The 14413-nt window shown below is 36.4% G+C and overlaps 1 protein-coding gene across 4 annotated transcripts in view; it reads right to left on the bottom strand.

Annotated features, from left to right (window-relative positions):
- The window catches only part of MAN2A1 (mannosidase alpha class 2A member 1), a 165307-nt gene that overhangs the window by 38249 nt on the left and 112645 nt on the right, over nt 1–14413 (bottom strand). For all 4 annotated transcript variants that reach the window (XM_007094093.2, XM_042991022.1, XM_042991012.1 and 1 more), the window contains 4 exons: nt 12818–12983; nt 10853–11071; nt 9979–10101; nt 6672–6786 (listed from right to left, as the gene is read on the bottom strand). In XM_007094093.2, coding sequence (XP_007094155.1) covers nt 6672–6786; nt 9979–10101; nt 10853–11071; nt 12818–12983 — 623 coding nt within the window. The remainder of the gene's footprint in view (nt 1–6671; nt 6787–9978; nt 10102–10852; nt 11072–12817; nt 12984–14413) is intronic.

Raw genomic sequence — 14413 nt, 5'->3', positions numbered from 1 at the left:
CCTGCTTAAGATTCTCTCTCTCTCTCTCTCTCTCTCTCTCTCTCTCTCTCTTTCCCTTTCCCCTGCTTGTGCTCTCTCTCTCTCTCAAATAAAAAACTTAAAAAAAAAGATCTTATTCAGGCCTTTTTAAAAATGCATGATTTGGTATCAAATTGCTACTCACTGGATATGTTTATTTTTAAATGTCAATATTGATTATATTCCAGGAAAAACATCCTTTGCAATTTTTTAAATGTATAAAGAAAAACTAGATATCAGCTTAAATATATGTAATACAGAGATTTAAAAAAAAATTTTTTTAATGTTTATTTTTTTGAGACAGAGAGAGACAGAGTATGAATGGGGGAGGAGCAGAGAGAGAGGGAGACCTAGAATCTGAAGCAGGCTTCAGGCTCTGAGCTGTCAACACAGAGCCAGACGTGGGGCTTGAACCCACGAACAATGAGATCATGATCTGAGCCAAAGTCAGGTGCTTAACCTACTGAGTCACCCAGGTGCCCCAAGATTTTCAAATTCTTACAGGAACAAGGGTGTCTGATTGAAACAATCCCACCTCACACTTTGTAATGTTCTTTTACTCCTTTCTGCCTATTTAAGTGACATTTCTCCAAGATCTGGCATCTCAACAACTCGCTTTCTTTATCAATTCTTCCCCAACACCCCCAACCCTCAATGGATACTCTCTATTGTAACACTTACGCCTTTACTCATCTGGCCTGCACATCCTCTTCAGGAGATATAATACTTAGTAGGTGCCAGGCTTTATGTATATTAACTCAGTTAATCCTCCAACACTCCTATGAGGTAGACTCTATTATTGCTACCATTTTCAAGATGCCAAAACCAAGGACTGTAAAAACCTGCACAAGGTCAAACAGCTGGTAAGCAGCAGAACTGGGATGGGAGCTGGAAATGACACACAGGTGTGTTGATTCTGGAGTCTGAGCTCTTAACCATCACACCTCTCCTACGTTTCCCATCGCCACACCCTTGATCTGAGTTTAGTACGACACGTATTTGTGGGGGATGATGCTTCCCTGCTAAGAAGCTATGGCTTCAACACAGCAGCTGCTGTCAAACAGCCCCCAAGATAACCTCTGAGTTCTGAATTTGTGTAACCAGAATGTGCTTATAGTCCCTTAAAATAACCTTCTCTTTCATGCCTGTAGGGAATAATCAGATTCGACACATAGCTACTTATTTCAATTTTTAAAAGTTCCAATTAACAGAAAAAAAATCTTTAGCAGTCAATTGCACATTATGGTATTCCAGAAATGTTTTAATTACCTAAGTCTGCCTAGCCATAACTTACTTAATGCTTTTTACTCTTAAATCAAACTAAATATGGAACATAGTCCTGGGGAAAAAAATATGAGAGATTGATTGCAAACCATTTTAATATCCTCATGAATCTTTTTATGGAAATAAAAACAACTTCAGTGAAGCTCTGAGACCTTGTTTACAAGTAGGAGGACTCCAGGGATAGGAGGCCCAGATTCAAACATCCTTAGAAGATGAATTTAGGAGCAGGGAGTTATGAACAAGAGAGACTTTATGTGATACCAAGTTTTGTGAAGACTCCTTAATAGTTACACCTACTTGACCATGTTGTCTTTCTATAATTTAAGAAATTGAGTGCATGAGAAATTAAAGGACAAACTCAAGGTCACCCTAGTTGGCTTAAAGGTACAAGTAAAGATTCAGATCTCTAATTCCCAAGGTGATTCTCTTATGTGTTTAACTAGATGAAGTTCACTTTGACTCTCTAAAAGTCAAGGGTCATGTTATGACTCCATTTCGGCTATATATTCAAAACAGAAAAACTAAGCAACCTCTTTGTGATTGCTAAATGTGCCCAGGCAAGGAAATTATTCAGTCATTTCAGCCAAAGGAAAGACTTTTCTTCCATACTTCTTGATGGCAGTTCATTACATTTTACCTCCAGGCTACTTGCTTTCTTTTAGTAAGATCCATTACATATAGTACTTTTATAATATGTTGGTGGAAAATAGGCCAGAGTATTGCATTTATGATATTTCTCCTAAGGGTTGAAACATGGTTTATACACATACTCATTCACTCACAAACACCTGCCTAGGAGAACGTAGTCCCTGGGGGGGAAAGCTTGGAGGTATATATTGTAACAGATCTGGAACCTGAACGTTGTGCTAGTGAAAATGTACGTGACACATTGGTAACCCATAGCAACCTAATTCTTCAAAGTAGCTGTTGATGTCAGAAAACTAGGGCACCAAAGTCTAATAATTACAGCTCTGAAGACAAATGAAGCCACAGCTAGCAAATGTCACTTATTGATCATTATGCCACTGCAAGGTATGTGCTTATTGTGATGGCACAATATCAAATATAACATGAGGGGATACAGGGACTTCTGCTTGTATCACATTCTATCTTCCATTTCAAGATAAACAAAAAAAGCTAAAGTAGTCTATTTAGTAACACTTAAAGTTTCAATTGAATGGAAGATGATTATAGTACAAGAAAAATTAATCCTCACTTCTCCCATATTTTCCTCCAGAAAAATGTTATTTTCTACCAACTAAATAATCTTTGGGGGGGAAAAAAAGGCTCCAAAAGGGCATTTCATTAAATTATGGGTGCTACCAAATGGATTTCTTACTTAACCTGATAAAAGGCAAAGCATTATGTTTCATCAGCAATCTCTCAAATCTCTCTGATCTTGTAGAGCTTTTAACGCTAGTGAGCACAAGATTTCCTCTAATTTATTATTTCTTGAACCTTTTTGAATGTAATGTCTGAACAATAATGAAAAGAAACACACCGTGTTTTTCAATAGTTTAAATGATGTTAAGAGAGAACTTTAAGCTGCACGGTACCTCCTACCATTTTCAGAACCTGGAGAGAACGCAAATAGAGAAACTAAAACTTAAATATAAAACCAAGAAAAGAAACAAAGTGGGTTGAACCCATGCCTCCCAACTCAGTTTGTTGTGAAATCAGTAATGACCACATGGTTTTTACAATTTGGAAAAGTGCTGTTTGATTTATTCCTCATTTTATTTTCTCTTAAAGCTTAATTTGGGCCAAAAGTTCCTTTGAGGAGAAAAGGGTCAAAGAGCAACTAAAACAGAGATTGAGGAATTTAAGGATATTTTATCAGGATTGCATTACTTTAGTTTTTTAAAAGAATATTTCAAATAAACCAAATTTGAAGGATTTAATACAAATAGACATTCAATAAAGATAGATAATTCATAATATCAACTCTTTGTTTCTTTACACTTATTGCTGAGAATAAAATCTTCTGCATAATTAATGGTTTAGTAACTTAACACAATTATAGTATCTAATCATAAAATATTAATAGTTTCTCTCCCCCAAACCCCATTTTTTTTTTCTGGCTCATAAATTTGGTACTAACAACAAACAGGCTCTATTCATTAATACTCATCCAAATAAACTACATCTGGTCAGTTTAATGGGGGCAAAATTAGCATATATCCAAAGATAGATTAATGAGTTAAACTTAAAAGTAGGTATTTTTGTTATTTTAAGAAATATTAAACAAAAGCTGACCTACAAAAGTATGGAAATTGGCTGATGTTTTCTTTGCACATATTTTGATCAATCACCCAGGCGCTGTGAGGCCAAAGTTCAAAACACCAAAGAACTTTCAAGTATTTCTTAGTATTGCTGCTTTGGTGTGGCATTACCAGACCCCTTTCAGGCACTTTGAACTCCCTAAGATCCAAACACCCTGAAGACTTCACATCTCTTCCTTAGGTTTCGATTAGTGATTTAATTAAAACCCAATGAGCCAGGATGCCAACAACCCGACCCTTCACACAAAGACAGACGACGTGGGTCAAGAAGGCCACTGAAAAAAGGCTCTCTCCACACCTAGGCTTATTTTTTTTTCCAAGAAGGAGATTTGTTGAGAGAGGCTGAGATACGGACATTAGAAGGATGTATATTTTGGATGAAAGCCTTTCAGGTGAGCTGGTATCTTCATCTCCCACCAAGTACTTTCATGTTGGGAAAAAAAAAAATAAATGCTCTGGGCTTGAGAGAGCAAAAAGAAAGATTGCTATGTCACTTCGAATAGTTACATACGCTGGTTTCAGATTCAATCCAGGCAAGAACAGTAAAACTCATCTGGAAAAGCACTCTAAGTTAACTTCACATTATACCTAACGTATTTATCTGTCATTTCCCACAAACTTCTGAAGCTTTCTGCTCTCAAGCTACAAAAATCTAATACAAATGCTTCAGCCTGTTTATTCCACCCACTGTCACATCCAGAGGCAATCTGAGGTCTGTGTTCTTATTTTTTTTTTTTATTATTTTTTGTTATGTTAATATTCCAAGTGCCCAGTTGAGAAAAACTTCTGTTTCTTAACTGACTAATCAGAGAGCTGGCACTGTCACCTTGGAGGGCTGGGAATCAGCTAAATCTTGGTGGCTCCTGGTTCTGCTAAGGGGCTATGAATCAGCCGCCACTGGGCATTTTGGACTACTCAGGAGGGGAGAAAGGAAGAGGAGAAAAGAAGGGGATTTAGGGTCTGATAAATACATGTTTGTTGGAATGAGTAAACAGAAAAGTCAGAGCCTATTAATTTCCAAATCAACCACTGGGATATGATGGCAAACTAAGCTTATGGTCTCAGTCGCCAAAGAGGGCCCTTTAATTTACAGAAACCATCCTCTGTGATGAGATCTAGATCCCCTGGACAACCTGCAAAAACTGTGAAGCTGCAGTGACAGTGACTGACTCAATTAAAGAAAAGCAAAAGCAATTAGGCAAATATACTTGATTGAGAAGTTGGAATTCTCTGGTGAGCTGCTTCAGCATTAACTCTGAGACACAGCTATCCGTAAGTAGTAACTGATGAAAACCAGTGCTGAACCACACTTGATAAACAGGTCTGTGCCACAGTGGGTGCCATGTTGTACTCAAGGAAGACATTTTCCATTAAAAGCAACAGTTGTAAGCAAATCTAAAAGCAGATAAGCGGATCTTCTGTGTGATGATGCCATTTTCTACCCATACAATGACACCTTTGGTCATAGCTGAAAGTGTAATTTTAGAGCTCTCAGAGATGTTGAACAATAGCTTATGCAAGAGTACAGTTGCCTTTGGGGCACCTGGTGGCTCAGTCGGTTAAGCCTCTGACTTCAGCTCGGGTCATGATCTCATGGTTTGTGGGTTCAAGCCCTGTGTCAGGCTCTGTGCTGACAGTTGGAGCCTGGAGCCTGCTTCAGATTCTGTGTCTCCCTCTACACCTCTCCCCTGCTCATGCTCATTCTCTCTCTCTCTCTCTCAAAAATAAATAAGCACTAAAAAAAATTGTTTTTAAGAGTAGAAAGGGATGGGGCAAAAAGACTGTGACTTACTAGAGAGCTGAGAAAACTCAATAAAAGATTACTTCAGAACTATGAACTTTCTTACAGGTAGCAAAGCAAACATTCCCTGAACAAAGTACCCTTTGCTTCCCCACACTATCTAAAAAGTAAACAGTGCCTGTCCATATATTTTATCATTAGCTTTAAAATGCTTTATTATTTACTGGTATAAAGACTCAGGGAGGGGTGCCTGGGCAGCTCAGTTGGTTAAGCATCTGACTTCTTCTGCTCAGGTCATGATCTCACTGTTCCTGAGTTCGAGCCCCACGTCAGGCTCTGGGCTGACAGCTCAGAGCCTGGAGCGTGCTTCAGATTCTGTGTCTCCTCTCTCTCTGCCTGTCCTCCGCTCATACTCTCTTTCTCAAAAAATATAAATAAACATTAAAAAAAAAAAGATTCAGGGAAACAATTTTTCCTTTCCTAACTTTTTCAGCATAGCTAATAGCAAAGAAACACCTAAAGTGGCATTTTTATGAGGTCCTTTTCTAAGACAGTTGATACCATGGTTAGTGGTCTGGTTATTAGGATTACATTTGTGGTTAGAAAAGTACTCCATTCTAAAACTGGTGAATTCAACATCAACCAACATAAATGTGCAACTCTTACTGAGATTATCTGGGAATCATAGCTACACCCAAATCCTAGGGAAGGACCAGTGCCAACGCCCGTGGTTAAGTCCCTAAAAGGATTAGAAGCCCACTTACTATTGCTTGGTTGATAAAGACGCTATTCAGTACTGTCCTAAAAGCAATAAACAATTGCCTGATTTTATACTCTACCAGCTAAAGAGTTGTGAATAAAAAGAACTAGTAATGAACATTTTTCTTAAAAGAAAGTTAAATTCCAGTAATACTTGCTATTGCGATACCTTCCATATTTATTAAGGCAGGCCATATGTGGGGTGTGTGTGTATGTCAGAGGCAGTCAGTGATCCACTAACTGAAAGCCATATTTGATATAATTTCCATTTTGTAAAATAAAATAAAAATAACATTTTTTAGATCTTAGAAATAAAGTTTCCAATTAATGAACTCATGACTGGGACACATATTATGATAGAAAAGATACACAGGAAAAAAGAATATGTAGATGCAGAGAGTTAAAAGATTTACCATTTTTGATTATCAAAGGGAAGTATTATATTTTTAAAACACACAATAAGAATGATGGCAAATTTAGAAAGATTATCATATCTTCAGAAACCACTTGCTAATTGATTAAAAACGACAAACAAAACTCAAGAACCAGTATACATGTTTCACAATTGTGCTTCTCTGTTTTCTTACCCTGTATGTTGTACAGTCGGACTCTATGGGTAACACGTTCAAAAAAGCAAGTCACGTCCGAATAAAACCTTCCATGTTGCACTCTGACAAAGGGTAGTGTTGTGTAAACATAAGGCTGAGGAGGAAATGACATTTTTAAGAAAAAAATTTGGCTTTTAACTTTTCGAAGAAATGTTTATTATAATTTCCAAAATGGCAAATACTTAACCCCTGATAATCTGCAATTTCAAGTGAAAACCAAACCTTACAAGGTATCAGAATATGCACATACTATAAAAATTTACGATAAGGTTTTCCCTTACATAAAAAGTACTAAAAACAGAAAATAATAAAAATGTTTACAACCTGATTGGCCTAGATGATCTACAAACATTCCCTCCCAGCTATAAAAATTTCTAATTAAAATCCTTCTATATTGTCCATTGGTGATTTATTAGAAATACCACTCATTCTACAGCACTGACATTTTCCCAGGCAAACATTTATTAGAACCATGGCCCCTAATGTTCAGGGGTCAGGACAGGTGGTAAGGATGGCCACAGGGAGTCATCTAAGCAAACAGAAAGCAGGATTCACAAACACCATGTAATCACAGTTAGGTTTACTACTCTATAAAACATACTGCCCTTTCACTAGGAAAAGCTAGCAGAATATAACGCAAATTTACAAACTTGAAAAAACTATGGCAACTACGGGTTTAGTTTTCATTATTTAGAATCTAGTGTCAAGAAAAAACTGGGAATAAAACAAGTAACTTCGGTGACATAGGAACAAATGGAAAGCATTTATAAAGAATTCTAATTTCTGGAGCACTACAGGCTATACAAGCTTAACAAGGTCATGAAGAGTGAGGCTTACAATATGAGCTACCTAAGCAGCATCAGATTTTCAGGACAGTGCAATTTTCTTCCAAATGTACCTCTCTGGCTACAGAAAAATATTTTGAAATTAATACAATGCTTTAGCATTCACAAAGTTCTTGGACCTAATTTTCCCATATACCTAGAAAGTAATGGAAGCAGAGGAAACCTGGCATGGGGATTTCTGGGCTCCTGACTTTTTCTGATGCACCCTGCTGCCTCCTTGCTGGTGTTCTTTTATTTTCTCTTTGTAAACATACAATAATTCCCTTGGTCTTTTTATTTAATATTAGAGCTATTTAAAGAGAGAATAATGTTAAATAAATTAGTCCCTATTGGCCATATATAATATTCTGTAAGTACAGCTACTTTCCTTTTTTAAGCATAAGAACAGTCAATAAAAACAAAATTCCTGTCCAATGACAAAAGCGATCAAGAGAAAACACACTGACACAGCTCCTACTTAGGCTCCACTGCCCATCCTGGAACAGCTACTATGAGCTATGGTTTACCTTTAATTCCTCACTGATTTAAAAAAAATCAAAACAAACAACAAACAACTAGAATCCTTCAGGTTGCCAGCGCTACCCTATAAAATCTATTATTTGATGTTGGTTAGCAGGCTCTTCTAAACTGTACAAAAACAAACAAAAACAAATTAAAATAAATAAATTGTGCAACAATTTTTGCAGGAGATAGGTCTCTACACAACAAAATATGGAGAATCTTTAACTTATCATGAAGTGGAGAAAACCTGTAGAAGTAGAAAAGCAAAAAACAAACAAAAAAAGATGCTGTAAAGAAAAAAAATACAGGACTACCCCAAAATTAAAAAAACTATAACAACACAAAATAATTAAGTTCAATGACACACTGATGAAAAATTTTGCAATAAATAGGAAGAAGGATTAACTTTTACCATATATAAAGGTGCTTACGTAGGCGCCTGAGTGGCTCAGTTGGTTAAGCAGCTGACTCTTGGTCTCGGCTCAGGTCATGATCTCACGGTTCGTGAGCTCGAGCCCCACATCAGGCTCTGCACTGACGGCATGGAGCCTGTTTGGGATTCTCTCTCTCTCCCTCTCTCTCTGTCCCTCTCCCACTCTCTCTCAAAATAAATAAATAAACTTAAAAATAAAAAAAGAATGCTTACAGATCCTTAAGTCATACCAGTAGAACAATGGTCCAAAACTTACATAGGGAGTCACAAAAGAGATATGAGAGACAAATATATAATGTTTAGCCTTCCTAATAACCATAAAATCTCATCAGTGAAATATTTTTTACCTATTACTGTACGTAAAGCTTTTAAATGGCTGATTCTCAGTGCTTGGCATGGTATATTAGAGTTACTCTCAAAAACGCTGGTGGGAGTGAATATTTACGCAGTCTTTGTAGGGGACAGAGAAGTGGTACATATCAAGTCTTAAAGGCCTCATCCACTGACACAAAATGACTCTTCCAGAAAGTTATTCTCAGGAAATAATCAACACTGCATAAAAAGAATGTTACAAAGAAGGCTTATCACAATGCCACAGTAGTGAAGTACTGAGAGAAAATCTACATATGCAACAGCAGGAAATTCCTTTTTGTCATATATGTATACACACACACAGACACACACACATGTGTGTGTCTGTGTGTGTGTGTGTGTGTAAGAACATTTAAGTTCTACTCTCAGCATATTACACAATACAGTATTATGTACTATACTGACCATGTTAGACATTATACCCTCAGACTTTAATCATCTTATATCTCTAAGTTTTTAATCACAACAGTACATATTAAAATTGTTTTCAAAGAACATACTGTCAGATTGTGAGCACTATGACAATGAAAAATAAAATATGTACATGTAGTAAGACCACACTTGAAAATGGGGGAGAAAGGGATGTGCATAAGACAATAAAAAACACATCAAAATGTTGGCCCTGGTTTGCACGGCCTTGGGAATAGTTGGTAAATTTTATTGTTCTCTTCAGTTCTCTGTGTTTTCAAAAATGTGTCAAAATTTGCATATATTACCTTTACAGTCAAGGATAGGGGAATTTTTTTGTTTTTGTTTTTTAAAGTGCTAACAGTTAAGGATATAAATGGCCAGGGGGCAATTTACTTTTCCTGTATGGCTAGATAATTGGTCTCTGGATATATACCATTCCGCTTATGTATATACCAGTATAAGAGCACTTGAACCCTAAATCAAATGTAACTTCTATGCATGCAGAACAACTGTTCATTGTAGCATCTTCATGGATTCCAACCCTGCAAAAATTATTTGTTTGCCTAACATTCGACTACAAATTACCAAATGTCAGTAACAAAATATCATAGTGGAACCAACTCATCTATGCCTAATAGATGACAAGATAATGAGATGCACTTATTTTTTTCTTCATTATTCTTTCAATCAGTGCTTGTTCACTGCTCAGCTCATTGGCACTTACCTTGGCTTCCCCATCAGGTAAGAAGAGGTAGGCACCACTTTTATCCTTTTTACTCGTCGTTCCATACCATGAAAATTGTACTTTTACTTCATGACGCTTACCATCTTCTTTATTTATCATTTCCTAAGGATAAAAAAATGTTTAAAGGCAACTCACTATGAAGATATTAATGATGTTGTATTTGGTTCCATGTGTAGGTTGATTAAAAACAAAACAAAAAAACCTCAGGATAGACTGAAAAATGCTAATAGACTCTAATGTTATAATTCTTGGAGGAACAACCAAAATTTTATACTTAAAAGTATACTTTTATATTTTATACTTAGAATTTAAAACTTTCACAATAGAAACAAAAAGTCAGAACTCCCTTCCTCAAGGAAGAAAGAGATACACAAAGAGATCTGGACCAGTGTTTCTCAAACTTTCTGCACAAAGGAACAGGCTTATTTTTTATCTCCAATATGCATGGACCAATATTTTTGTGGGGTACGATAAAAGTGAATTACTACAAAAATTGCATTTAAAGTGACATACCAAACATACACTTGCATTTTTTTATTATTACATTCAACAGGCATAAATTTACTGTGCCACGGTGCTTTCGAAGTTTCCACAAACATTTCTAAACAGTTACAGCCTCTATACTTATCTTGTGGACCAGTAACAAACAATTCACAAATCAGCACCACCCACAGACCACACCCTTTAGGAACTAGTGGCCACAGTGGAACACAAAAATAAGATATATATTGCTCATGCATCCTTTTCCCCAAGAGTGTTTGGGTCAACTTTTCTCCCTTTGCATACCCAGTCTGCACATATTATAATAAAACTGATAAGCCTTCCATGAATTTGAAAACTATTCAGAACATACCTCCATAAGTCCAGATGGACCAAACTGAAGTTTAAGAAAGGAGTTCTCTAGAGTTATAGCTTCCTCAGCACTTTTTACATTCTTCATGTTGAAAATTCCTTTATCTTTGATGTTACCATTATACAGGACATACTCAGCTAAATGTGGATCTGAATTTGCTGATTCCACAACTGTATACACTTTCATTCCCAATGGTGGTATCTGTACTAGAAAAGAGATCTTTAAAAGGCAGATGAGAGATTTTTTTAAGAAATGTAATCTACTGAAAGAAAAGCATTTATAGGTCTAATAAAAACAAAAAACCACAATATTTTAAAACTCATCTAACACTATTCTACAAACTTCACAGTGGTAGAACTATCAAGGGCATTATGCTTTCATTCAATATATGAAATTATATGAGCATCCTCAATTGTCCTACAGTGCTCTTAATAGATGCCAGAAGACAAAATTCTCCATGAAGGTAAGGGCTTACTGTGAACAATGATTTTTCCTAATTATCAGGAATCTTTTTATAATACTATGATATTCAAGTACATTAAAAATAAACACGGTAAACACAATACTATAAATATTAAGCATGTTAACAGCAGTCATCGAATGCCTGGGGTCTAGCAGACAATGCACAAGCATAAAGGATGTGCACACTACATGACATGACCCCTGCCTTCCAGGAGCTCCTGTTTCGTTTTCTAGATAGGGTGCTTCCTGTAACATCTGACCAAAGCTTCTTTTATACTTTTCCTTTTTACCTTAAGGATTATGAATTTATGAAAAGCAGCCAGCAATGGCTCTTAACAAGCAAAGTAATTCTCATTTAGAGTTCCTAGCTTATGGTTGTGTCTTCAGAAGTACACGGTTTAAACTACACTCCAGACACCAAATATTGATACTTTCTAGTGAAAAGTTCAGGTTAATATTACTTTAAAAATTTTTTACCAAAAACATCTGTTACTTGAGCCCCAATTTTCCATTGTTATATTTCAGAAAAAAAGCACCTTCTTCTATTTTAGGAAGTCTTTCTCTTCCATGGTGTGTTGTGTCATCTTTGCAATGAAAAGCTGGTAGTATGCTTTTCTGAGATAAATGGCTATTTATCTCAATTTCCATATGCATAACTATTATTAAATTGAGCTAAACAGGGGCGCCTGGGTGGCTCTGTCAGTTAAGCGTCCAACTTTGGCTTAGGTCATGATCTCATGGTTCATGAGTTCGAGCCCCACATCAGGCTCTGTGCTGAAAACTCAGAGCCTGGAGCCTGCTTCAGATTCTGTGTCTCATTCTCTCTCTGCCCCTTCCCCACTTGTGCTCTGTCTCTGTCTCTCAAAAATAAATAAATGTAAGAAAAAAATTGAGTTAAATGAAAAAATTCACAATTTTATGAGTAATGATTACTTCATTACTTCAGGAAAACATTATGATATTTATAGAGATATGCAATACATGCTAATAACATATACTAATAATAACATACAGTATACACAGTAACAAAGGTATCAGTATTTCAGGAAACACAGGATCTATTTTCCTTTATTCATTTATTTTTAAAGTTTATTTATTTTGAGAGGGAGAGCATGAGCAGGGGAGGGGAAAGAGTGAAAGAGGAGACGGAGGGAGGGGGGGAGAGAGGGAGAGAGAGGGAGAGAGACAGAGAGAGACAGAGAGAGACAGAGAGAGAGAGAGAGAGAGAGAGAGAGAGAGAGAGAGAATCCCGAGCAGGCTCCGCACTGTCAGCACAGAGCCAACATGAGCTCGATCTCGTTAACTGTGAGATCATCACCTGAGCCAACATCAAGAGTCAGATGCTTAACTGACTGAGCCACCCAGGCGCTCCAGGATCTATTTTCCTTTAGTGTCACTTAACTGGCCAGTTAAATCCTCCGGTATTTACAACTTTAACCACTTCACACACATCAGTTTGACAGCTCAAGGGGGCACGTATACAAGCTCCACGGCAAAACGTACCTCATAGGCTGTCTGTGAAATAATACTTGCTGTATCCCAAACTGCGCTCATTTGAATTTCCACTGGCTTTCCCGAAGCGGAAGACACTTGTGCTGTGGGGGAACTCACATAGACGGAGACCACCGAGTTTCGGTCTTGTTCTGAAGGATTACAGATGACAAGATACCTGCAAAAACAGCCGTTTCACTTCTTAGGTCTTAAAAATATTTTTACTTCTTTCACACTATGTGTAAGGACTCAGCTCATAGACAGTCATAGAGTCAAACACACAGAGAAGACTTATAAGGAACATTCTGGTAAAATTTCTGGAGGACATGCAGTTTCATCACAAAAAACACAGTACAAAGGGTAACGAAATAATGATTCACTTTCTAAGAATAAAATGCTATACAAATGGAAGACATTAAAACAACTATAATAAAGTTATTTCCATGGCCCAGAAAATGACCTATATACAACATGGCTTTATTAGTCTTTCTAAAATAATCAGCTTGATACAACTAATATCCTGATCCCTGCCTAATCTCACTGAGTAAAAAACCCCATACATTGCCTATTGGTATTTTAGTCACAATTAATTTAAATTAAAATTCTGACATTCCTATTAGACCACTAAAACACAGCAAAAATTTATGGCTATCCATACAAAATCACATTAATTCACACATATATTGTATATATTGGGGACCCTTATTATCCAAGACGTTAGTTCTGGTAAAAAGATAATCTGAAGTGAGTCCACTTAAAATAGGGGCTAAAATTTTATAATAAACAGTGCTAGAAAAAGGTTTGATTGCGACTAGCTAGAAAAAGGACAATATAAACTATTAAGGTAAGGTTAGGTAATATTTGCAACTATATGCATTTCTTAGAAGGAACAAAAATAATGAACTGGAGTTTCTGGCAGACTTCTTCCAACAATATTTTATATTAGCACATTATGACATCCTTCATGTTACATTTAATTTTTATAGGGTGGTTTTAAACAAAACTACATTTGTAAAAAATATTCAAGGACTTCATCATTTTTCCTAAAGTCCTCTCTCATTTCTTTGATATTGAAAGAATTCTTCGTTGGAGTATCTAGCATCCTTGATTTTCTCAGCTGTGTAACTCTGGCAGATCCCCACTGTTTCATGGCTTTGCCTGTGAGCAGAAACATTCTATACCATCATATCACAGACATGAAATACAAAGCCTTTGAAAGATTTATGATTTTACTTTATAATCAATTTGAATCATATTAGATTCAAATAAATCAAAAGGTATTTCAAGAGAGGATGCTTGAATAATGTAACTCTCTGATTTATTAGTGAATATTTTCATGATCTGAAATACTTTGGTTTCCTATGCAATTCTGTAAATGCAGGAACACAGAACTGAATAGTCAGATAGCAATCCCACACCCACTGACTCATAGTAGCTACATCAGAGATGGTGGAAACAAACTAGTTTTTTGTACCTAGCGCATCAGAAAGCCTTGTAGTGCTATTTTATCCTACATGTGCCCTGTGTATTTCAACTGCATTGCCAATCACTTGAGAAACAAAATTAATGCCCACAGCGGTCAAAACTAAAGTGAAGGACAACAGGAAA

The sequence above is a fragment of the Panthera tigris genome, chromosome A1, assembly GCF_018350195.1.
Source record: "Panthera tigris isolate Pti1 chromosome A1, P.tigris_Pti1_mat1.1, whole genome shotgun sequence".
Classification (NCBI taxonomy): Eukaryota; Metazoa; Chordata; class Mammalia; order Carnivora; family Felidae; genus Panthera; species Panthera tigris.
Note: the sequence above shows the minus strand (reverse complement) of the source record. Positions and strands in the feature narration are given on the sequence as shown.